Raw genomic sequence first — 25,683 nt, 5'->3', positions numbered from 1 at the left:
AGGTGCTGCAAGCAGCCAGAAAGAAACAATTTAAATATCATGGAACCACAGTCAGGATTACACAGGACCTTGCAGCTTCTACATTAAAAGACCGCAGGGTGTGGAACATGATATTCTGTAAGGCAAAGGAGCTTGGATTGCAGCCAAGGATCAACTACCCTCCAAAAATGAGCACGATTTTTCAAGGGAGAAGATGGATATTCAACCAAATAGGAGACTTCCAAACCTTCCTCATAAAAATGACAGGGCTCAACAAAAAATTTGATTTTTAAGTCCAAGATTCAAGAAAGACATAAAAAGGTAAATGGAACAGAAAGATACAAAATGTTAATAAGAGCAGACTGTTTACATCCCTACAAGGGAAGATGACACCTGCAACTCTTGAGAACTGTATTATTACACCATGTTAAAGGAGTATACGTAAAGGGGGTGGATATTACTTGACTTTGATGTAATAACAAAAAAAATCTAATCAAGTGGGTTAAATGGATCCAAGTAAGTGGATTAGTCTGTTCTTAGAAAATGTACTGAGAAAGGAGGAGGCAGATAAGGGTAAATTACATTACAGGAAAAGACAGAAAATCCTATCACAGCAGAGGGAAAGAGGGGAGTAGGATGAGCATTGTTTGAACCTTGCTCTCATCAGATTTGGCTCAAGAAGGGAATAACTTAATCAGTTAGGTATGGAAATCTAACTTGCCCTATGGGCAGTAGGAGGGAAAAGGGGAAAGAAAATGGAGGGTGGATGGAAGGAAGGGAAGAAGCAGTGGGGGAGAAGGGGAAGAGGGGGGAGAAGAAACTGAGGGAGGCAGTGGTCAAAAGCAAAGTACTGGTGAGGTGGGGAAGGGAGAGAGGAGAAAGAAAAGCATAAATGGGGGGGGGAAAGGATGGAGAAAAAGACACAGATAGTAATCATAACTGTGAAAGTTGAATTGCTATCTTTTTTTTTTCTCTTCTGTTGAGTTGTGTTTCCTCTTTCTGATGGTTCCTCCTATTGGTTTAATTTTTACTTACAACTTCACTAATGTGAAAATATGTTTTGTGGGAATGTGGATGTATGGCCTATATCAAATTGTGCACCATTTTGGGGAGGGAGGCAGGGAGAAAAGTTTTAAACTCAAAAGCATATGGAAGTGATTGTTGGTAAATCAAAATAAATTAATAAAATATGCAAAAAAATTTTTTTTAAAGTTTCTTTCTGAGAGAGGAAGGTGAATACATTGGACTGAAGGAAAGGGAAAATTAGGGGAAATTATCTTACATAATCCTGATATATAAGTAATCATGAATAAAAACAAGGAAAGGGGCATATAGTAGCTGACACTTGAACCTCACTGTCATCTGAACCAGGCAAAAGAAAGAATATATATGCATACACACACAGCTGGGAAATTCATTTCACTCAACGTGGAAATAGGAGGGAAAGGGGGAAAAAAAGGGGAATTAAAAGGAGGGCAGAACAAGGGAGCAATTAGTAATAAGCAAAACAAAATCTAAGAACGTACAATAATATTTATAGTTTTTTTAAATTAATGTTATTTATTTTGTTACATTTTAAGTTCTGAACTGTCTCTCCCCCCTCCCTCTCTCCATGCTTCACACTAGAGAAGGCCACCATTTGACACATTTATAAATATATAGTGAAACCATACTAAGCATACTTCTGTTATAGTTCTTTCTCTGGAGGTGGACAGCATCTTCCTTCATAGGTCCTTTATAGCTGAATTGAGTATTTATAATACTTAGAATAGTGTGGTTGTTCACAATTATTATTCAAATGATATTGCTGTTATGGTATACAATGTTCTCTTAGTTCTGCTCACTTCATTTTTCATTATTTCATGTAAGTCCACGTTTTTCAAAAATCAACCAGCTCATCATTTCTCACAGCACAGTAGTATTCCATCACAATCATATACCACAATTTGTTTAGCCATTCCCCAATTGATAGGCATCTCCTCAATTTCCAGCTCTTTGCCACCAAAAAATGAGCTGCTATAAATATTTTAGAACATACAGGTTCTTTTCCTTTTTCCCTGGCCACCTTGGGAAACAGAACTAATAATAGTATTGCTGAGTCAAAGGGTATACACAGTTTCATAACTCTTTGGGTATAATTCCAGAACACACTCCAAAATGGTTGGGTCCATTCACAGTTCCGCCAGCAGTGTATTTATGTCCCAGTTTTTCCATATCCTCTCCAATATTTGTCACTTTCCCCTTCTATCATTTTAGCCAATCTGATAGATGTGAGATGCTATCTCAAAGTTGTTTTAATCTGCATTTCTCTAATCAAGAACAACTTAGATCATTTTTTCATATGATTACATATAGTTTTGATTTCTTCATTGAAAAATTGCCTCACAAACAAAACTAATGCAATTAGAAGGAAAGAAGAAAACTAGGGGGAAATATTTGCAGCAAGTATCTCTAATAAAGGCCTTATTTCCTCAAATATATAGAGAACTGAGTCAAATTTATAAGAATACAAGGCATTTGCCAGTTGATAAATGGTCAAAGGATATGAATAGGCAGTTTTCATACAAAGAAATTAAAGCTATCTAATATGAAAAATGCCTTAAATCACTACTGATTAGAGAAATGTAAATTAAAACAACTGTGAGATACCACTTGGCACTTATCAGATTAGCTAATATGACATAAAAGTAAAATGGTAAATGTTGGAGGAGACTTGAGAAAAATGGGACACTAGTGGAGCTGTGAACTGATCCAACCATTTTGGAGAACAATCTGGAACTATGCTCAAAGGGTGACCAAACTCTGCATACCTTTTGATCCAGCAATACCACTGTTAGGTAGGTCTATATCCCAAAGACATCCAAAAAAAAGGGAAAAGGACCTATTTGTACAAAAATATTTACAGCAGCTCTTTTTGTGGTGGCTAAGACTTGGATACTACTCATCAATTGGGAAATGGATGAACAAGCTGTGGTATTCAATTGTGATGAAATATTATTGTGCTATAAGAAATGACAAGCAGGATAATTTCAGAAAAAAACCTAGAAGGATTTACATTAACTGATGTAAAGTGAAGTGAGCAGAACCAGGAGAACATTGTACATAATAACAGCAATGCTGTATGATAAAGAACTGTGAATGACTTAGTTATTCTCAGCAATAAAATGATCCAAGACTTATGATGAAACATCCTATCTGCCTCCAGATAAAGAACTGATATTGTCTGGATACATACTGAAGCATAATATTTTTCACTTTCTTTTTATTCAAGTCTTCTTGTACAAAGTGACTAATATGGAAATGTTTTCCATGACTGTACATGTATAACCTATATCAGATTACTTGCTATGGAGTGGGGGGTAGGAGAAGGGGGGGCGGGGAACAGAGGGAGGCAGGGATCAAATTTGGAGCTCAAAGCTTCAAAAAAGAACAAATGTTAAAAATTCTTTTGACATGTAAGGGGGGGATAAAATGTTATTTTTAAAAAAGAAAAAACTGCCTGTTCACATCCTTTGACCATTTATCAATTGGATAATGACTCAAATTCTTATAAATTTCATGTTCTCTATATATTTGAGATACAAGACCTTCATCTAAGAAACTCTCAATAAACCCCCCCCAATTTTCTGCTTTTCTTATAATCTTGGCTATATTGGTTTTATTTGTACAAAAGCTTTTTAACTTACTGTAACTAAAATTATCCATTTTACACTTCACAGTGCTCTCTATCTCTTGTTTATTCACAAATTCTTCTTCTATCCATAAGTCTGATGGGTGATATGTTCCATATTCTTTTAGTTTTCTTATTACATCTCCTTTTAGATCCAGGTCATGCACTCATTTTGACTTTATCTTGGTAAATGGTATAAGATATTGATCTATACCCAATTTCTGCCAGACAGCTTTCCCAACAATTTTTACCAAATAACGTATCTCCAAAGTTTATATCTTTACATTTATAAAACACAAGGTTACTATAATCATTTACTACGGTGTATATGTTACTCTGTTCCACTAATCCATCTTTCTATTTCTCAGCCAGTACAAGATAGTTTTGATAATTACTGCCTTAAAATATAGTTAAAGATCTGGTACTGCTAAACCTTCTGCCTTTACTCCTTCATTATTCTTGACCTTTTGTTCTTCCAAATGAATTTTTTTATTATTTCTTCTAGCTTAATAAAATAGTTTTTGGTAGTTTAATTGGGATGGCATTGAAATACGTATATGAGTTTATGCAGAATTGTCATTTTTATTATACTGGCTTAGCCCACCCATGAACCATTAATATTTCTTCAGTTATTTAAATCTGACTTTATTTGTATAAAAATGTTTTATAATTGTGTTCATGTAGTTCCTGGGTTTGACTTGGCAGGTATACTCCCAAGTATTTTATATAGTCTACAGTTATTTTAAATAGGTATTTCTTGCTATCTTTTCCTGCAGTTTTCTTCCTGATATATAGAAATGCTGATGATTTCTGTGGGTTTATTTTATATCCTTCTCCTTTGCTAAAATTATTCATGTTTCAACTAACTTTTTAGTTGAAACTCTAGGACTTTCCAAGTATACCGTCATATAGTCTACAAAGAGAAATAATTTCATTTCCACAATGCCCATTCTGATACCTTCAATTTTTTTCTTATCTTATTTCTATTGTTAGCATTTCTAATACAATATTGAATAGTATTGGTGATAATGAGCATCCTTGTTTCACACATGATCTTATTGTGAGGGCTTCTAGCTTAGCCCCTTTACAAATAATGATTTATTCATACTAATTTCACTTCTTTTATTTTTTTGGCAGTTTTTTGCCTTTTGTTTTACTTCTTCTTTCACAACATGATTAATAGGGAAATATATTTTACATAATACATAACTTATATCAAACTGCTTACTGCCTTAGGGAAGAGGAAGGGGAGGGAGAGAAGGAGAAAAATTTCAAACTCAACATCTTATAATAAAAGAATGTTATAAATTATCTTTACATGTAATTGGAAAAAATAAAATACCATTTAAAATGAAAAAACACAAATAATGCTTACTGATGGTTTTAGATGGATGCTTCTTATCATTTTAAGGAAAAATCCATTTATAAGTTTGTTTTCGAGTGTTTTTAATAGGAACTAGTGTTGTATTTTGTAAAAGCTTTTTCTAAATTTATTGACATCGCATATGATTTTGTCACTTTTGTTATTGATGTAATCAAATATATTAATAGTTTTTTCTTATATTAAACAATCCCCGCATTCCTGAAAAATATTTATTGTTCTTTTTGATATAGCACATAATAGGAATCTGAAGGGGGTCTCATAAATTAGGGACTAGATAAACAAGTTATGGTAAGTAAATGTGATGAAATGCTATTGTACTGAACTCTTATCAGCATAATGATCAATCATGATTCCAGAAGATTAATGATGAAACATGTTACTAAAGTCCTGATAAAAAGTGATGGACTTAGAATGCAGAATGAGGCAAATATTTCTGGACATTGCCAATCTGGAAATTTGTTTTGTTTGACTCTGCATATTTAGAATGGATTTTATTCTTCTTGTATTCTCAGGTGGAGAGAGGAAGGGAACTGGGGTGGACATGTGAGAGTGTGGGTTTTAGTTGGTCAAATCAAATAAAATATTATTTAAATCTTTCTCTTTCTTAATAAAGAAATCACTCTACCAAAAACCTTTTATGAGACAAATACAGCCCTGGTATCTAAACCAAGGAAGGATGAAAGCAGAGAAGAACTACGGACCAGTGTCACTAATGAATACCAGTTTAAAATCTTCAACAACACACTGTTGAACAGACTGTAATGATTCATCCAAGAAATCATTCATTATCCATAAGATGGTTTACGTCAGTGATACATGGTTGGTTCAACATTAGTAAAACAATTAACATAATCTATTACATTAAAAACTAAAACATCCAAAAGCACATAATTATCATAATATTATAGGCAGAGAAGCCTTTGAGAAAACACAATACCCATTAAATTTTTTTAATCTTCCAAGTATAAGCATAGAAGGACATTTTAATATAATAAGATGTATCTCTCTAAAACCAAAAGGAAGTATTATATATAGTGAAGATATATTTGAACCTTTCTCATTAAGTGTAGGAGTAAATCAAGGATGCCTGCTCTTTCTACTATTATATGACATAGAGTTGGTATACTAACAATAGTGATAAGAGAAAGGAAATAATGGCATAAAAGTAAGTGAAGAGAAGATAAAACTATCCCATTTGTTTATGACATGATGGTTATAAAATACTAGGGAATGAGCAAAGTTATTAAGACAATCAATAGCTTCATCAAATCTACTGTCTACAAAACATCTCAAATCAATAGCATTTGTATATCATAATAACAAAATCCAAGAGGCAAGAGTAAAGGAAATCTTTTTTTCCAAAAGACATAAAATATTAGGGGATCAGTCTATCAAAGCACACAAAATATTGGTATAAATTCAACTGCAAAGTACTTCTTAAAGAAATAAAGCAAAAGAAATAGTTGGAGGAATAGTCAGTGTTCATGGCTGGGCTGTGCCAATATACTACTACCAAAGATAATTTACAGTTTCAATGCTATGTCAGTTAAATAAACAAAGAAATACTTTACAGAACTCAATAAAATAATAACAAAATTCATTTGTAGCAATGAAAGATCTGGAATATGAAGTAGTGGTAGGTTTAGTAGGGCCAAAATAGCACTTCCAGATGGCAAACTGTATCATGAAGTAGCAATAATCAAAACTATCTGATATTAATTAAACATGAGAGGTAGATCAATGAAAGAACTAGACAAGGGAGAATCAGGAGGGAAAGGCGAGCTCAATCCAATGCTCTGTAAAATGAGAGAACATAAATTACTTAGGGAAAACTCCCCTTTTGATTAAAAATAACTACTGAGAAAACTGGAAAGCTTTATATTAAAGATAAAAAAAAGTTTAAATTGGAAGAGAAGCGAATCATACATACATTTCATAGTTATGGTTAGGAGATGGATTCTTCATCAAAACAGACATAGATATAATTACAGAAGAGAAAACGGACAACTTTAATTACATGAAAGTTAAAAGGTTCTGCACAAACAAAATGTATTCACCTAGGAATAAAAAGGGAAGTGGTCAAACTGGGGAAGAAGAGAGAATCTTTGCGTTAAACTTCTCTGATAAAAGTTTGGTATCCAAGTTATATAAATAATCAAGAGACTTTAAAATATTCCCCAGTTGGATAAGTAATAGAAGGATATGAACAAACTGTTCTCAAAAGAATTGTCAAGCTGAAAAAAATATACTAAAGGATGTTCTATATCAATTAAATGTTAGATCAATAAGATAAATATAAATCAAAACAACCCTGAAGTTTCATCTCACACCATGCAAATTAGCAAAGATGTAAAAATATGGGAATAGTTAATGTTGAAGGGGTTGTGGAAAGATTGGGATACTAGTACGTTGTTGGTGCAGCTGTGAATAAAGACAAACGTCTTGGAAAGCAATCTGGAATTATGCAAATAAAGTGACTAAAATATCCATACCCTTTGACCCAGAGATTCTATTACTAAGGTAACACCTCCAAAAAGACCATTGTTAAGAAAAAAGTCTTCCTATATACCGAAATATGTAGCACTCTGTTGTAACAACAAAGAATTGGAAACAAAGTAAGTGCCCATAGATTGGAAAATGATTAAGAAATAGTGTGACAAATTCAGAGAAGCATGGACTTCATGAATTAATGAAGAATGAAATAAGCAGAACTAAAAAAAATACACAATAGTCATATACATAACACATAACAAATACACAATAATACAAATAGAATAACCACCAAAAAATCAAAATAAAAAGCTGCAAATTTATAAAGAATAAGCATGGCTCAAAATAAGATATGAGAAAATATCCCCACTCCATTCCTTTGTAGAGATGGGAGGTCCAAAAGCATTATATGCTGCACTCATTTTCATACTTTTCCAATTTTTTGATGAGTTATATGTTTTTTCCACTTTTTATCTTTAAAAATATTTTTATATGAGATGACTCTCTAAGAAAGGAAGAGAGAGTATTACTAGGCAAATTTTGGTGATAAAAAAAACAAAAGACATTAATAAAATTTTTAAAATAAAAACCATGCAGATACAAAGCAATTAGAAAATATCACTAATGATATTACCATTAAATATGTTATATTACTGAATAGCACCTTTTGTTCCTTATAATTATATCTCTATCCAAGGCATGGCACATAATAAGTATTTAATAAATACTTATCAATTTATTGATTGATTTTAAACAAAAGAAAGCTTTTGTGATACACCAGGGATCCAAGGATGATTCAACATTTGGTAAATAATTATCATAGTTAAATTCCATAAACAAATAAAAACACATGATCATATTGATGGATACATATAAAATATAGCATTCATTTTTGTTTAAAAAAACATAAAAAGCACAGACACAAAAGGGTCTCTTTTTTAAGCACAATAAGAAAAGAAAAAAATATAAAGCCAAAAGCTAGCATTATTTGCAAGGAAGAAACACTAAAAGCTTTCCTAATGAACACAACGATAAAACAACAATGATCTCAATATTATTTAACATAGTTATAGAAGTTCTAGCATTAGGAATAAGACAATATGAAATTAAAGTTACAAGCATCATCAAAGAGAAGATAAAATTATACCTATTTGTAGGTAATAAGATAGTTTACTTATAAAAAGCCAAAGCATAAACAAAGAAATTGTCAGAGCAACTAATAGCTTCAGTGATGTAGTAGAATAATAATTACAACAATTAGCATTTATGTAGCATCTATGCTAATGCCAGGCACTATGCTGAGCATTTTACAAATATCATTTGATCCTTGAAAACAATGCTGGGAAGTAGGTGCTATTATTATCCCTATCTTACAGATGAAGGAAACTGAGGCAGATAGTGATTAAATGACTTGCCCAAGGTCATACAACTAGAAAGTGCTTAAGGCTAGATTTGAGCTCAAGTCTTCCTGATCCCAGGCGCAGCACTCCATCCATTATGCCACCCAACATAAAACTCAAAAAAACACAAAAATCATCAACATTTCTACATCATAATAACAAACAAGGAGAAAATGATAGAAAAAAGAAATCCCATTTGAAATAACCATAAAATGCTTCTCTTCTCTAGGTTTTCATTGCACTGCTCTCTTAATTCTCCCCCTACCTATCTAACCATTGGTTCTGCTTTGCTGAATCCTGTGTCATGAACTTACTGCCTATCAGACATTTAGGACTCTCCCAAAGATACTTCAGATTCAACATAATCAAAACATTACTCATTCGTTCTCCTAAAACCTACCATTCTTCCAAACTTCCCAATTACTACTAAAGACATTACTAGTCTATACACTCATGATCAAAACCTCTGTCATCCTCAATTCCTCATTCTAATCCCACATATCCAATTTAGAGTTGAAAATTGATATAATAGTTCCATAAATTAATTTGGAATTTTGCAGTTCAGACACTTGCTGTCTATGTGACCCTGAGTAAGTCACTTAACCCTGTTTGCCTCAATTTCCTCATCTATAAAATGAGATGGAGAAGGAAACAGCAAACCACTACAGTATCTTTCTTAAGAAAACCCCAAATGGGCTCATGAAGAGCCCATGACTGAAAAATAACTGAACATGAGCAATAAATGCTACTAAATTACTTAGACATTTTGATTCAGTTATCTCACTACTGGTCACATAATATATGACAGATAGAAATATATTTATCAAAATATTCGGTTTGTGGAAGCCAAAAACTGGAAACAAAGCAAGTACTCATTAATTAAGGAATGGGTGAAAAAGTGTTGACGTCTGACTGCAAAGGCATATTACTGCCACATGAAATGACAAATATCAAGAAGCAGAAAAAAAAATTCAAAAGGTTGTATATGAAAGGATAGAGAGAAAAAATCAAAACCAAAAGAACTATGACTACAGTAACAATAAAAATAAACCCTAGAAGAACAGAACTCAAGTAAAAGCTGATGATGAACATAGGCTCTTGATTACTAATATGTCTAGTTACAAACGTGTCTCCATAGAAAGGTATTATAATATGAATGAGAAATGCTACATAATGTGTCAATCATGGTCACTATTTTAAACAATTTTGTTTAATTATTTTTATTTATCATAATGCAAAATATTATGGGGGATTCTTATAGGTGATTATGTATAATGTTTGAATAATGTAAAAAATGTTTGAAAATGTATATGTCTGAATAATTTTTATTCAGCAATCTCTTTTTAAAAGACAGTTTTCTACAGTGTATTTAACAAGCACATATCTCCATTTTTTGGAATTTATAGTCAATAAACAAACTTTTGTTCATGATTGCATGTGTCAAAGTATCTAGTGATCTTAATATATATATATATATATGAGACTCCTTTATAGAGGAGAGCTTTTAAGACTATAATCTACTTTACTGAGTCAAATGTGGTTAGATATTTTTTCTAATTCAATAAACAATAAACACAGCATAATCTTAAATTCTCTATATCTTTCAATCAATCATGTGACTGTAAAGGTATGGTACACTGTGAAAGGACCTAGAGGGTCACACGTGGCCTCGAGTCTGCAGGTTCCCCACCCCTGGTATAGATGATCCATTAGTAATCTTCTACTCTTACTACATGACCAGCCCATTTTTCCACATTCATGCAGTTCCCCGTTGACAGCCTTTGCTGCACTTCTGAGTAATTTCTTTCCTGTAATATGTCTAAAGGTTATTCAGACTCATCATGCCATTCCATTGCCCCTTGCCTGATCCTGAACATTGATTCTTTAGAGACTGTAGTATTAACTTCATAGTCACAAACATAAAACATCACCAGAAGAATACTGATGTCCAAAAGTGCAACATTTTCTCAGGGAGAAATTTGAGGCTTATCAAAAATGATATACACCAATTTGCTCTGTGAAATAAGTTATCTTAAATTATTAATACTTTTGCTTACTGAATAGCCTGCAATTTCACTAATTGGAAGTTCCTTTGGATTAATTAAGCATTCTCTTTAAAAAAAAATATCCCTAGAAAGATGAAAGATTTATTCATCTATTTAGGATCAGAAATGGACTCTGGTCTCTGAAAAGAGACAACCCCTTATACCAATGCAAATCCAAACCTTCTCTGCAACCTATAATTTTAGGATCTTGCCCAGAGAACTCAGAGGTTAAGTGACATGCCCAGAGTCACACAGCCAGTATGTGTCAGAAGTGAGATCTGATCCTAGATCTTCCCAACTTCCAGGCTGGCTCTCTATCTAATACATCACAGTGCTTTGTTATGCTACATTAAGCTAGCTTCAAACAATATTAATAATGATAAATAACAACATTCATGTGAATTAATTCATATAGCTTTCCTCCTAACCCCTAGCTAAGGTATATTTTTTAAGATAATTGTAGTTTTGACTGAGAGAACAGGGAATTAAAGAATTTTGGATAATGATACACTTTGGTGGGTGGAGGTAGGTATGAATAAGGACTAAGGAATTTGGGATGATATTGTTAACAAAGTTGAAAGAAAGCATCTTGCTGCCTTTGCTATATCTAGCTGCAATATTGATTTTTTGTGTTTTAAGGGTGGTTGAAAATTCTAAGAGAAGTTTTATTTAAATTGCTTTCTGCAGGAGAAGACATTTCCCCTTTGAAGAAACTTTATGTCCTGACTGTCCGAATCAATTAATTAGATGCCAATTCTTCCATTAAGCATCTGTACCCCTGCCCATATTACTATATCACACCAGAGTGAATCCTCCATTTTTAATTCAAACCGTAATGTGAGAGAAAGGACTCTAGGAGTCAGGAAAGGGACTAGGGGGATGCCAGAGACAGTACTTCAAGTGCTGTTCCTTCTGCCAGGAAACATGAGGAGAGACATTGTCTTTCTCTCACTAACACTTCCTCTGCTCCCAGCACCCTGAGTTCAGGCTGGCACTGTTAGTATTCTGTATTTTGATGGATCTGCTACCTCAGCAATATGATCTTCACCCCCTGGTACATTAAATACACCTTTATGGCATAACACTGGGAACCTAGCCACCATTCATAACGTTGTTTCTATGTGGAAAAACATTTCCTCTTATAAATGCCCAATTTATAAATGAATTTTGGAACATATCCTGCTCATTAGCTATAACTGCCTGCCTAAACTTCCCTATGTTCTTTATTTTATTTTATTTTTAATTTAGAGAATAAAATAATCATTTCCAACACATAGCAAAAAAAAAAAAAGATAATTGCACATGAAACTGCAAATCTACTAAGGACAACTTGATAGCCACCATTAGACACAAATACATATATATGTATATATATATTTGTCAGTTCTTTCTCTGAATGCAGATACCATCTTTCTTCATATGTCCTTTATAGTTAATTTAGGTATTCATAATATTTAAAATAACTTATTCACTGAAAGTCACTCTTAAAACAATATTGCTGTTACTGTACACAATACTCTCTCAGTTCTGCTCATTTTACTCTTCATTATTTCATGCAAGTCCTTCCATGTTTTTCTAAAATCATTGAGTTCATCATTTCTTATAGTACAGTAGCATTCCATCACAATCATATACCACAACTTGTTCAGCCATTCTCCAATTGATAGGCATCCCCCTCAATTTCCAGTTCTTTGCCACCACAAAGACAGCTGCTATAAACATTTTAGAATATATAGGCTCTTTTCCTTTTTCCTAATTATCTTTGGAAATAGACAAAGTAGTGGCATTGCTCGGTAAGAGGGTATAAGTAGTTTAATAACTCTTGTGGCATAATTCCAGATTGCTCTCCAAAATGCTTGGATATTTCATAATTCCACCAGCAATGAATTATTGTCCCAATTTTTCCACATCCCCTCCAACATTTGTCACTTACCCTTTCTATCATTTTAGCCAATCCGGTAAGTGTAAAAGCATATCTCAAGGTGGCTTTAATTTGCATTCTTCTAGTCAATAATGGTTTAGAGTATTTTTTTACATGACTATAAATCATTTTGATTTCTTTATCAGAAAATTGCCTGTTTATGCCCTTTGACCATTTATCAATTGGGTAATAACTTGAATTTTTATAGATTTGACAATGCTCCTTATATATTTTAGATATGATACCTTTATCTAATAAACTGTCTATAAATTTTTTTTCCAGATTTTCTGCTTTCCTTCTGATCTTGGCTAGATTTGTTTTATTTGTACAAAACCTTTTTAATTTCATGTAATTGAAATAATCCATTTCATATCTAACTTTGCTCTTTATATTCTTAGAGTATTCTAAACATAATTTAACCTTTTCTAATGACTAAAAGTTATCATTATGAACGGCTATCTTTAAACTTGTACTATGCACATCAGTGATGCTCTCAGGAGCTACTAAACTCTTTGTCAGCCCTACACTTAATTAATAGTGCTTTTTGACTTTATAGCTCCTTTTATTTTTTTACGTTTCCTTCCATGCTATCAGGATGTCAGTTATCACTTCAGATGTGGTTTGTGCTTGTAACTCCTCCCCACCATGCACTTTTCTGCTTCTAGTCTACCATAGAGGGAAAAACCAGATCATCAAGTCAAAAGAAATACTAAGTAGGCTTTGAGTAAGGTTCTAAGGGACTCTCCTACAAGTAAGGTATGTAAGTTTTACAATGTCTACTTGGACTATACAGTGGTCTTTTTTGCTTACATGTGAGTTCTCAATCATATCCCAAGAGGCAGCTGATGGTTCAGTGGATAAAGCAATGGGCCTGAAGTCAGAAAGACCTGAGTTTAAATCCAGCCTCACATACTTACTAGCTATGACTCTAGGCAAGTCCCTTAACTTCTGTTTGCCTCAGTTTCTTCAACTGTAAAATGGGAATAATGATAGCATCTACTTCACAGAGTGTTGTTGTGAGGATCAAATGAGATAATATTTGTAAAAGTGCTTAGCACACTGCCTTGCACGTAATAGGTGCTATATAAATAGTTATTCCCTCCCTTCCAAAATAGTCATCAAACTAGATAGGTCACTTCGAAGTACATGAGACATTATTTTATTAATTTTTTTATATAAGTAACACTCATTAAAACTTAGGTAAGAACTAGACGCCTTAGATAAAGAGACCATGCCCTTTTTGTGAATAGAAATTACTCATTTCTTCAAAACCTTGCTATTATGGGCATAAGTAGAAGCAGGGATGTTAGGGACAGTAAAGTTTATTTCTTGGGGGCAGGGAAATAAGGAGTACTGAGGACTGAAAGGTTATTAAGCTAAGATTTGGGGTAGTACATTACCACAGAGAAGAGCCCCCATAATGGATATTTTCATATAGCAGTAGAAGTGGGCAAAAAAGTCTGGTAGCAAAGACAAATGTGTTTAGATTTTTACAGAATTCTTTTTTTAGCTCTACGTTCGGTTTTACAAAGCTACTTAGTTAAGGGTAGCAATAGGAATTTTTAAGTGTTATGTTGATGAGGTCAGTTAACTCCTTTATTTTTCTAATATCACAAGAGTTTTAGAAAACTCACTTTTAATAGAGTATCTAGACTTGCCCATTTCTAACTATGATCATCTCTTTACCATAAACCTAGATTTTGGCTTGCAAATATCATTTCTTTAAAGTCAGCTACCCCTAATGCCTATGATTAAAAGGTCGGCAATGAAACTTTAAGAGTAAATAGAACAATGAAGGAAATAACAAATTATAGCATTTATGAAGAATTTGGAGAAAACTGACTTTATATTTAAGTTGCCAGGGCATAAAACTATCAAGCCACAGTCTTTAGCTTTTAGAAGTTATCTAATTTCTGTTTCTGCAGAAAAGTATTAATCACTGTTTATATGTCATTGAAAGAGTACTGCTCTAAAAGGCAAGAGACCAGTGTCTGAGCCTAGGGTAGCCTTTGTCAAGCTACAGAGTAAACCTTCCACCACTGGCTGTGTGACTTTATGTGTGTCACTTAATCTATATGGGTCTCTGTGGTCTCTTCTGTAAACAGGGGTAGTTATTCTTAATCTGACTAAAGGTATGACCCTTAGACCAGATGATTTCTAAAGTCTACTTCCAACTATACAACCTGTGATTCTTTTTTTTTAAGGCAATTGGGTTAAGTGACTTGCCCAGGGTCACACAGCTAGTAAGTTTCAAGTATTTGGTCTGATGTGGGATTTGAACTCAGGTCCTTCCTGACTTCAGGGCCAATGCTCTATCCACTGTGCCACCTAGCTACCCCATAACCTGTGATTCTTTCACAGCCTCAAATTCTTGAATATCCATTACTGTTCTCAAGAGTTAAACAGATAAATTCATTCTCTGAAATTATAGAATAGTATGTAAAATCTATTTCTATTCATTAACAAAATTTCTAAGCAATATGGTTGTTTAATACCAATTATTCTAATGTTAATATAGTGGATATTATAGAGAAAAAGAACCACCCTGTCCTGCAAAGAGTATTACTCTGATACCTCCCCATAGAGTAAAGGTGACCCATGGTTATCAAAAACTATACCAAAAGAACACAAGTTCTGGCAGGTTCCATCGTTCTAGGATAGCTCTAGGACCTAGAGGCTCTAGGACCTAGATGACTCTAGGATGTCTTAGACCTCTAGGATGGCTAAGTATAGAGAATCTCATCATCAGTGGGCTTGCACAGTGCCTCCTTTATTAGATTATAAACTCCTCGAGGGCAGGTACTATCTTTTGCCTCTTTTGTATCCCTAGAACTTAGTATGGTCCCTGGCACACAGCAGTCATGTAATAAATGTTTACTGCTTAACTGACTAAAGACACGAAGACAAATTCTTTGGCCTTATAAAATAAAAAACAATACAATATAGCACTCAGTCCTATGTGACCTCTTTTTGCTTCTTCAGTAACAGTGAAAGAATGCTGAGTTGAAGCCTAATCATCCTGGAAGGATGTTTTGCTCTAATTTGTCCATGTTCCAGGTTGTTTTTGCAAGGGATAGTGGTACTGAAAGAAGTAATAGATGCAGACTGCCAAACTCCTACTTACTTAGGTCAGTGAAGCCTTCCTGTGGGATCAGGATCATAATTTGGCACAAATAATATTGCAAGCCCTGTGATTGTGGTGAATAGGAAAACAGTTCATTCCAGTATAAGGGCTAGAAGAGAATATAGGTCATACCCAAATGAAATCTTGGCCATGGGAGGACAGAATAGGTGGTGGTAAGAAAGCCAGGATACCAGCTGGTACTAGAGAATCAACTTGAAGTAAACGAACTTTTGTAGTAGAGTTTCCCCAAAGTGCCTGAAGTCTGAATTGCTGAGTTAGCTACAGTCTCATAGCTATAGCAGCCTTGCTGTTGATCATAGCCTAGGAAGAACACGATCTAACTGTGTCCCTTTGGTGGGACATCTTGAATGGGTGGGCCCCATCACCAAGTGGGCCCCTTAACCTAGTACTATCTCCTATAATGTTCTTCTGTATAATAATACTATTCATCTTGTTCTGAACTGCCACTTATACCCTCAAATCTGACAAGTAGCTATCAAAATTGGAATATAAACCAAACAGTAAATTTAGTTTGGAGGGGAAATTAAAGATGAGATAGCAGATAGTTTCCTAGGAACCATTTCAAAAGGTTTATATGCACCCATACTACCTTGTGCCATTTAATCAAGCAATGTTAACTCTAAATACTAAACAATGGATGCTAATCTCAGGTAAAAAGGATGGATTGGGGGGAATAAGTGTGAGGTTACTCTAGGATACATATGCTGGATGACCCTGTAATATAATGCCCTCCTCTTGGCATTAAATATGCTTACATAAGTTCTTCAGGAAGTATGCCAGAATAGCCCAAACCCCAAAATATTCAGTCAGTCCTACAACAGCTGTATCCAGGCAGTTAGGCTTGGCTCAGAAACAAGGAATAACCTTCTTTAATGACTCTGATTATTTATATCAAGTAAGGCTTTTTGTAAAATAGGAGGATTTATTCCTGAAATGTGTTTGCTACTGTTAAGGAGGTGATCCAGGAAGAAAGACTCCTTCTATGGAGCAAGATCCTATTGTTCATGGTTAATATATGTCAAAAACCCAGGAATATTGTAGAGTCTCCCAAAGGAGATCCATAATCACTCAATACTGTTTGGCTTAACTACACATACTCAGAAAAGCAAGTGAATGAAGAATGCCTTTTGTCTTGACTAAGATATGTAATTAGATTCACCACCTACAAAACTCATCTGTGTATGTATATGTACAAAATATAACGAGTCAGTCCTGAACTGAAGGAGGAGAGTGGGCTAGATGACCCTTGGAAACCTCCATAGTTATTTCAATGACCCAATGCTTCTCTGTGAAAGAAAGGCCAATATTCTGCTGGTTGATGTTGCACAGTTGCAAGTCATGGAACCCTATGTTCTTCGAAGACCTGATGCTGAGAATCACCCAAACGGCAATAGTGAGGCAGCAGGCTTCAACACATTACAGATGCAGAAGAATACATGAAAAAGTGGGTTAAAGGATGTCATCAAATTCATTTCAATTCAAAACTTTACTAAGACCTTACTCTATATCAGGCACTGTGCTAGGTATTGGGGTTAAAAGAAATTAAATAGTCACTGCTATCAAAGAGCTTACATTCTCCTGGGGAAAAGCAACACATATACAAATAAGTAAACACAAAATATATATATGAAATAAACACAATGTAATTTTGGAAAGGGATCCTAACAACTAAGGGAATCAGGAAAGTCCTTTTCTGGGATATTAATGCTTGAGCTGAAACTTGATGTGATTTAGGAATTCCAAGAAGCAGAGCTAAAGAGGAACTACCCGCCAGGAATAGAGGCCAGTCCGTTCATGGGCACAGAGTTGAGAAATGGTATGTGTCATACTGTGCCTAAATCAAAGCAGTTGTGGGAATGGGAAGAAGGAGAAAAATAATGAGATGTAGAATTAGAATTAACAAAGGTTTGGGGACTGATAGGATATGAAGGGAATGCAAGTAAAAGTGAAAAGTAAAGGATGGCTCTTCTGTTGTGAATCTAGATGACTGGAAGGATGGTGATGTCCTTGAAGGAAATGGGGAAGTTAGGAGGAGGAGCAAGTCACATGGTGAGAGGCAGAGAGAACCAGGCCTTCACTGATAGCTTCATAATGTCCATGTTAAGAAAAATGTAAGGAAGGCTCCCAGAATTTTAGAAGGATCTCCTATAATGAAGCAAAGACATAGAGGGGACAGACATAGAGGGCAAGCACAGATAGGTTGCAATCTATATCATTGGAAGGAATATCCAGGTTGATAAGAACAGATTCACTGGAGTACTGGAGTAGAGAATCACATGATACCAGCTTTCCTTTACACATACTCTTTGTTCCTTTTAACTTCAACGTCAGCTTCCCTAAACAGTTTTTTCTATTTCTCTTGTCTTAGGTTTCTCAATTTGTACAAGGCTGCAATGGGAAGGAATAAAAAACCCAGTAGCTACTCTCTTCTGGCAATCAGCTTCTCCCAAGTTATGAGCAGAAAATATAGTCTAGTATGGGTTAGAAGGGTTATAATCTTCAAATTAAACAAGTAGCATACCAACGAAATCACATATCCTCAAAATACTGAAATATTGACACAAAACTCATAAAGTAGGTTAGCATAGGCAAATAATTCCCTCCCAAAAATAAGAGAGCATAGTAAATTATAAAAGTGGCTAACCCAGTTTGGTAATATTCAATAGTGGCCTACAATCATAAGATATCCCGAAATAGTCTTTGTCTTGACAGTGGGAAAAATAATCTTAGAAATTAATCAATGATGTTATTATTAAATGCATGAAGTAAAAATATATCTATAATATGTTCCAAGATAATTATGTACCATTTCCTGTTTTCAGTGACATATCTTTATCAAATTAATATCAACTAACTGCAAAAAAGTATAAATATATAGTATATCTCTTTCATCATGTGTCAATATGATAAACATTGTATATATACATACATAAATATGAAGAACATAAAATTCTCAATTTAAATAAAAGTCAATCTTCATGATATCTCCTTTCTGGCATTCTAGATATATACACATACACACACACACACACACACACACACACACACAGCTTTATTACACTTTGTCTTCTATATGGGAAAAAAAATCTCCTTGAACTTTACAATAGTCAATTCCAGTATTAAAAGCAATGAATTAAATAAAACACAATTTTTTGTTGTTAAACAGTGAGCTTTTTAAAAACTCTGCTAACTCAGTAAGTTTGGAGGTTTTTTTAAATTATTTTAAACAATGTCACTCCTTTTAGAGCTCCTTTACAAACTTCTCCAAATGTGGTTAGTATATGGTTTCCAAATCTTATACAATCTATCCAAGTCATCATTGGTCAGGTATTTTCACTTCAAGGGTAACATATATATGGAATTACACTTTATATTTTTTTAACTCTCTGAGATAACTGTTTTTCTGCAAGCAGTTACTACAATATGAAGTTTAATAAATTATTCTCTACTTGTAAACATGACTAAAATTAGTTTAGGGTGATGGAAGAACAAATGTTCCTCTGAAAAGACCAGCCCATGTTTTACCAAACTACTTACTCTATTGTCTCCTCCAACTTAACTGGTTTCTTTTTACCTCATGGATCAAATATAAAGTCCTGTTTGGAGCATTTTAAAACTCTTCATGACCTGGCCCCTTCTTACCTTTTCAGTCTTCTTATAACTCTACTGCCCTCTATGTACTCCATGATCCAGACATACTGCCCTGGATCTGCTGTGCCTCCAACTCTATTTCTCATCTCCAGGCCTTTGCCCAGGCTATTTCCCATGCCTGGAATGCTCTCCCTCCTCACTTCCACCTCTTAGTTTCCCAGTCTCCCTTCAAGATTCAGCTCAAATCTCACATTCTGTAGGAGGCCTTTCCCTGTCTCCCAGTGTCTTCCCTCTGAGATTACCTTTCATTTTTCATATGGATGTCTTGTACATATATATGTGTGTATATCTTGTACATACACAAATATATCTATCTACCTAGTTATTTTCATGTTTATCTTTCCCATTAGACTGTGAGATCTCCTTAAGGGCAGAGACAATTTTTCGCCTTTATGTGCATCCTCAGTGAATAGCACAGTACCTGACAGATAGTAAGAACTTAACAATTCTTGTTGGCAATCTATAAAAGATATTTTCTATTTCTCCTTCTGAACTAAAAGGGTTTTTTTAATTCAAAAACAACAGAAAATTGTTAATCAACTCCTTACATCAGCTGAAACCAAAGATAAAGAATCTGCCATTGAGAAAATGACATTTATGAATTTGCAGGTTATGAGTTTTTTTATTGTAACTATTAAAACACTAAAGGTCCTACAAATTCTTAAATAGGTTTGGGGAGGAGAAATATTCGTTTTAAACATGATTTCATGACTCCTCCCTCAAAAAAAATGTCCCTTGCTTTTTATATAAGATTTATGCTACTTTTCCCTGACATAAATGGTCTGCTAAGTTTCTGAACTTCATTCTTAGAGACCAGGAACCATAGAGGAGGATGTAGACCAGAGCAAGGCTAGGGAAAAAAAGTAAATGTTCCTAAATGCATAATGTGAAAGAATTTTAAAGTAACACATGCAAAGAGGAACATGCTAGACAGATTCATTTGAAATGTACATCTTCTCCAACCCCTCAAAGCTACTACAATATAACACTGACTTCAGCCTTAATCTCTTCCTGAGCCCTTGGAGAAGGTGAAATGTTCTCACTTAATCTGTTTCTTACCCCAGCTCTATGGCCTACACTTGCATAATGCCAACCTAAATCACACATGCACAACATTGCACAGGTTCTCATTTACTGGCTTCTCTCTGTGTCTCTTAATCAATTTAAAGTGAAATCACTGAAGTGGTAAGGAAATGGAAACTTAACTGTTTCTCATTCTGGGATTTCCTATCTTTCTGAATAGTGAGATCCTTACCAAAATGAAATACATTCTTTTTTCTTTAAGGAAAGCTTCAGTTTGTGGGACTAATAAAAAACTGGGAGGGGGGAACAGGGAATGAAGGTTGACTGAAAGAAATCATATGTCTGGAGAGTCTGGCTGTCTGGTGGCTTTGAGGAAGGATTCAATTGGCCAAGCCCTCTCAATGCCCATTTCCATCTGTCTCTATTTCTGCCAAAGGGTTTACCTGACGGCTGACCTCTGGAGAAACATTCCAACCTTCTGATCCTCAAAGGTCACAACATTCAAGAGTCAAGAACTCCTTTTTCATAACAAGTTCACAGGGCAAGTTACTCAGGTCTCCCCACCCTACCAGGAAAGGAGAGGCAATGACAACCTCTTTAAGCTAGACTTCAGGAAGAAATCTTTAAATGATGATGACGATGACGATGATCGCGATGATGGTGATGATAAACACCTGACAATAAATATTGAGGGATTCCCTACATACAATAAGTGTCCTTGAAGATCTTTACTGTAAGGGGTGGGGAGTGGATAGGGGCCAAGGTCACAAAGTCTTAGGGAAAGGGTTGTGATTGTGTAGTATTGGGGGGAGGGGGGCAGACAGAAGAATGAGGAAGACTGGAGAGAGTGATTTCCTAAGAAGGGATGCACAGTGCAGGCAGAGCCTGCTTGAAAGGTAGTAGTAGGCGCCTGCCGTCATCTGTGTGCCAGAGTGAAAGAGAAGAGAAAGGAACCTGGGTACCTGAAGTCTCTAGCTGCAGTCTGGTTTCTCCTCCATGCCTTGCCCTGCTGCAGTACCCCGTTCACAATCTCCTTCTCGTTGGGCAGCCGGTACACTGGAAAGACGTAGAGCCAGCAGAGAACAAAGACGCCCAAGGCACTAGCTCCCATTGGCAGTCGGGTCCGGGGACACTTACACGCCAATACTGCCATAGTCCCTCTCCAAGTCTTTCTCCGGGCCCGTCTGCTGTCGCTTATGCTTAGCGCAATCATGGTGTTGCAGTGGTCTAAGCTGCAGCGCAGAGCTTGAACTGAAAACTGAAAACCGAAATTCAAAGCGCTCCCATGCAATGAAATGCAACTAACTGTTTCTCTCTCTCTCTCTCTCTCTCTCTCTCTCTCTCTCTCTCTCTCTCTCTCTCTCTCTCTCTCTCTCTCTCTCTCTCTCTCTCTCTCTCTCTCTCTCTCTCTCCCTCTCTCCCCTTCTCTTTCTCTCTCTCTCTCCCTCTCCTGATCTCTTTCTCTCCAGCTCTCCCTCTCCCGTCCTCTTTCTCTCACGGACACACACCACAAAATCGCGTCTCCTGCCGCTGCTGTTCCACTGGTGGTGCAAAGGCTTTTAATTCTCAACTTTCAAATAAATTGTTTCCCTCCTTTTAGCGAAAGCGGCAGAAGAGCAAGCCATCAGCTATGGCCATTGCAGCTTCCCCTGGAGAAGAAAGGGATTCCCGTCTCCCTCCAGAAGTCAGGAGATCCAGGGACAGCGGGTCTTCCCAGTTGACTGTGCTGCATCACGATCGTTCTCGATTTTGGTACAGGCAAAAGGTTCTTTTCTTCAGTTACTTGCTTCCTGGACTTCTCCCCCGCCCCTTTCTCCCTGCCAAATGAAAAAAAAAACAAGCTCCTTTGCCTTCGTTGCCTCTCGGCTCTTCCTGTGACTGCGGCCGAAGCTGCTGCTGCGGCGGCGGCGGCGGCGGCGCGGTCTTCGAACGAAAAGAGAACACTGCTGCCAGTCCTTGTAAATATCCAGGTCGACCCGGGACCGCTAGCTATCCCACTATTGGTTTCTCCACCTCTCCAAGAAAATAAAATAAGTCTCTCTTCAATTAATTCAGCAGAGAACCACAAGCACCCTGTGCACCCAGGGCATCTCAGACAAACGCACAGTGATTGGTGGAAATCAAGGTCGTCTTCCCCACCCTTTCTTACCCCTCCACTTGCAAAATTTCCCTTTGACCCTTTGATCAGCGTATCAGATCAGCTAGATCAGCACGTCTATCGTTCATGCCTCCCAGGATAGATACAAACAATCAAAATAAACACCACAACACTGAGTGCGTCAAAGGACTAGACAGATTCCGCATCCTTTTCTTCCCTTCACCCCACCACACACACACACACACACACACACACACACACACACACACACACACACCTTTCCCGACTCTTACACACGCAGCTGGAATCCCTGGGCTCTGGCACCCTCCCACGGTACCTCTCTTTCACTAACTGACTGGTTATTCCTTAGCAAAGGGGAACTGGAAGAGTAACGGAGATTTATACCCCCATCTTCTCCATCTCCTAAGCAGTCATTTACAGGAGGCTTCCCCAGACAAGCTAGCGCCCGCGCACACGCAAGCGCGCACACACACACACACGCACAGATGATTCATGTACACAGATTCTCCTCCTCTAAGCAGGGACAGACACCGCCGGCATCCAAAAGGGAAAACGGCTGGAATCCATGCTGGCAGAACCCGGGACATCACAGATAAGGTCTCAGTTGCCTGCAAGGCTTTTTAAGACAACGCTACTTTTTGTTCTGTTTTCCTTGCTAATAGTAACCTCAAAATCACTACCAAAAGTTTCAACCCACTAACTCTATCATAGCCAATGACCTAAAATACGAAGCTATTGTGCTTTCAGGGTCGACCCTTTTAGGACCTTCTGGTGGTAACCTTTTATTTTTTTTTTAGTTATAAGGTATACTGAGAGAACTAAGAAACAGAAAGGTAATGGGGAGCCCCTTCTGAAGGTTTAAAAGTATCTCTAGCACGACTTTCCTGATCAGGGTCTGTCTATAGGAGAAGATGGTAAGCAAAATGCTTCGCAATAATTAAAGTGATATACAAAATATTCATAAAGGAAATTACTTTGACTAAACTACTATGTCGTATTTGAACATCATATTATTAGAAGTACGAAATATATTGTGCCCAATATATTAACAACCACCTTAAGGTTGGTTAATTTGCATATTATTGATATTTACTCCTGATTTATCTGGTCTGTGGTGCTTGATTAGTTCAGGAAACCAATGAGACCTACCTATACATCAGCTCTTTGCCTTCATTCCTTTCATAGATGATCAGACTGAGCTCTGCTTCTGTTCCTGAACCCGTATCCTGCCAAGTTAAAGTGCCTTCTGTTGCTGAGTACCAGCCAGAGTGGTCTTCCACTTAACCTGGGCAAGTCACTGAATGTCTTAGTGCCCTAAGGTAACCTCTCTTAGACTACAAATTGAAGTGCAAGTTGTCCATCTGCACCAATGGAAGGAATTTCCACATAGGGAGTTCCCTACATGGATGTGTTTGTAAGTTTGGACTAAAAGAAAAGGTTATTTGTAGGCATATCTCATTTCCTTAATGTAGAAACTTCATTAAAATTGCAAATATCTAATTAATTCACTCTGAGCCTCCACCTCAGCTTATTAAATTTCGTTTATTTAAAAAATTACAAAAACCTTTTTCACCATAAGCATTTCATAAGATCATACAGGATTATGGCCTCTAATCCACATTTTACAGATGAAGAAACTGAGGTCCAGAGAGGTAACTTACCCAGCCAGCATCACACAATTGCAAAGTGTCTGAAGTGGGATTTGAACCAAGGTCTTTAGGACTTCAAGTCCAGTGTACCATTCACTATACCATCTCTGTCAAACACCCTAATCTTCTAGACTTAAAAAAAAAATCAAGGTTACTGGCATTATTATTACTTATTGACAATGTAACAAACAATAAAACATACACACAAATCATCCTTTACAATGTATTAGCTATGAGAAAGATCACAGCCAAAGTCATTTAACCATCACCACAACTGCTGATTTCTCTTCAGTTCTGTAAATATATTTCTGCCATTCAACTCTCTCAGCATTTTAAAGTTTCTTTTCAAGAATTCTTGTCATGTGTCTTCCCAAAATAAGGGTTAAATTCAGTTCCATTAGGAAATAAGATGGCTTAGTCCTTTTTCATTTGTTTTCTAGCCATCATAGTTAATATTTTCTCCAGATTAACAGCTAAAATTCTCTAATAGTATCTAGAGCCTCTATGAGAAAAGCCATTATAGCTGGTGCTAGAGTAGTTACCCTTGCTTCAGAGTAAGCAAGTGACATAAAAATCTAAATACATTTTGAGGAATTTTGACCACTCTGGCTCCTTGTCTCTCCAAGAAAATTTAGCAACCTTGTGACATGATACCACTAGTTCCTTTTGTAAGCACACAGTTCATAGACTCAAAACAAAAAAAAAAGCGAGGGGTTTTTGTTTTTGTTTTTGTTTTTCCTTTTAGATAAAACTCATGAAAAAGAGATCTTGGAAAATAAAAAATATTGACACCTGCCAATGAACAGGTATATTACCCAATATAACGGTACCTACCTTGCAGAGTTGTAAGACTCAAGTGAGATAGTATTTGTAAAGCATTCAGCATGATGCCTGGTATATAGTAGGTTTTTAATAAATGCTTAGTCCCTTCTCCCCTCCCTCGTATTCCCACTATAGCATCATTCACTTACAGTCATGCATTATAAAGGGCTCTTAAAAAGTGCGACTGTTTACAATTTACATGACTTTGCCTGCATTTCCCACAATTCCCAATAGGTATTAATGATAACCCTTTCCTCTGAATATCGGGTCTTTTTAATGCAGAGGGGAATGTTTCAAGAGTTCCCTGCTATGGTAGGAGACAGAGGTTTTCTCCTGTGTGTGATATAACAGTAACAGTTCAGTAACAGTCCCTTTATTCTAAGGT

At 35.9% G+C, this 25,683-nt stretch overlaps 1 protein-coding gene across 2 annotated transcripts in view; it reads right to left on the bottom strand.

Moving 5' to 3' along the window:
• Positions 1–22,974, bottom strand: part of ST8SIA1 (ST8 alpha-N-acetyl-neuraminide alpha-2,8-sialyltransferase 1) — a 116,848-nt gene extending 93,874 nt beyond the window's left edge. The window contains exons 1-2 of one of the 2 annotated variants that reach the window (XM_020994277.2): positions 22,217–22,974; positions 21,671–21,966 (exon numbers count right to left, since the gene is read on the bottom strand). In XM_020994277.2, coding sequence (XP_020849936.1) covers positions 21,671–21,921 — 251 coding nt within the window. In that variant the 5' untranslated portion in view covers positions 21,922–21,966; positions 22,217–22,974. Of the gene's footprint in view, positions 1–21,670 lie in introns of both variants that reach the window. The other variant, XM_078155181.1, reaches the window with a different exon arrangement.
• Between the last annotated feature and the right edge of the window lie 2,709 nt (positions 22,975–25,683).

This window comes from Phascolarctos cinereus, unplaced genomic scaffold (genome assembly GCF_003287225.1).
Source record: "Phascolarctos cinereus isolate Bilbo 61053 unplaced genomic scaffold, phaCin_HiC Scaffold_1;HRSCAF=81, whole genome shotgun sequence".
Lineage (NCBI taxonomy): Eukaryota > Metazoa > Chordata > Mammalia > Diprotodontia > Phascolarctidae > Phascolarctos > Phascolarctos cinereus.
Note: the sequence above shows the minus strand (reverse complement) of the source record. Positions and strands in the feature narration are given on the sequence as shown.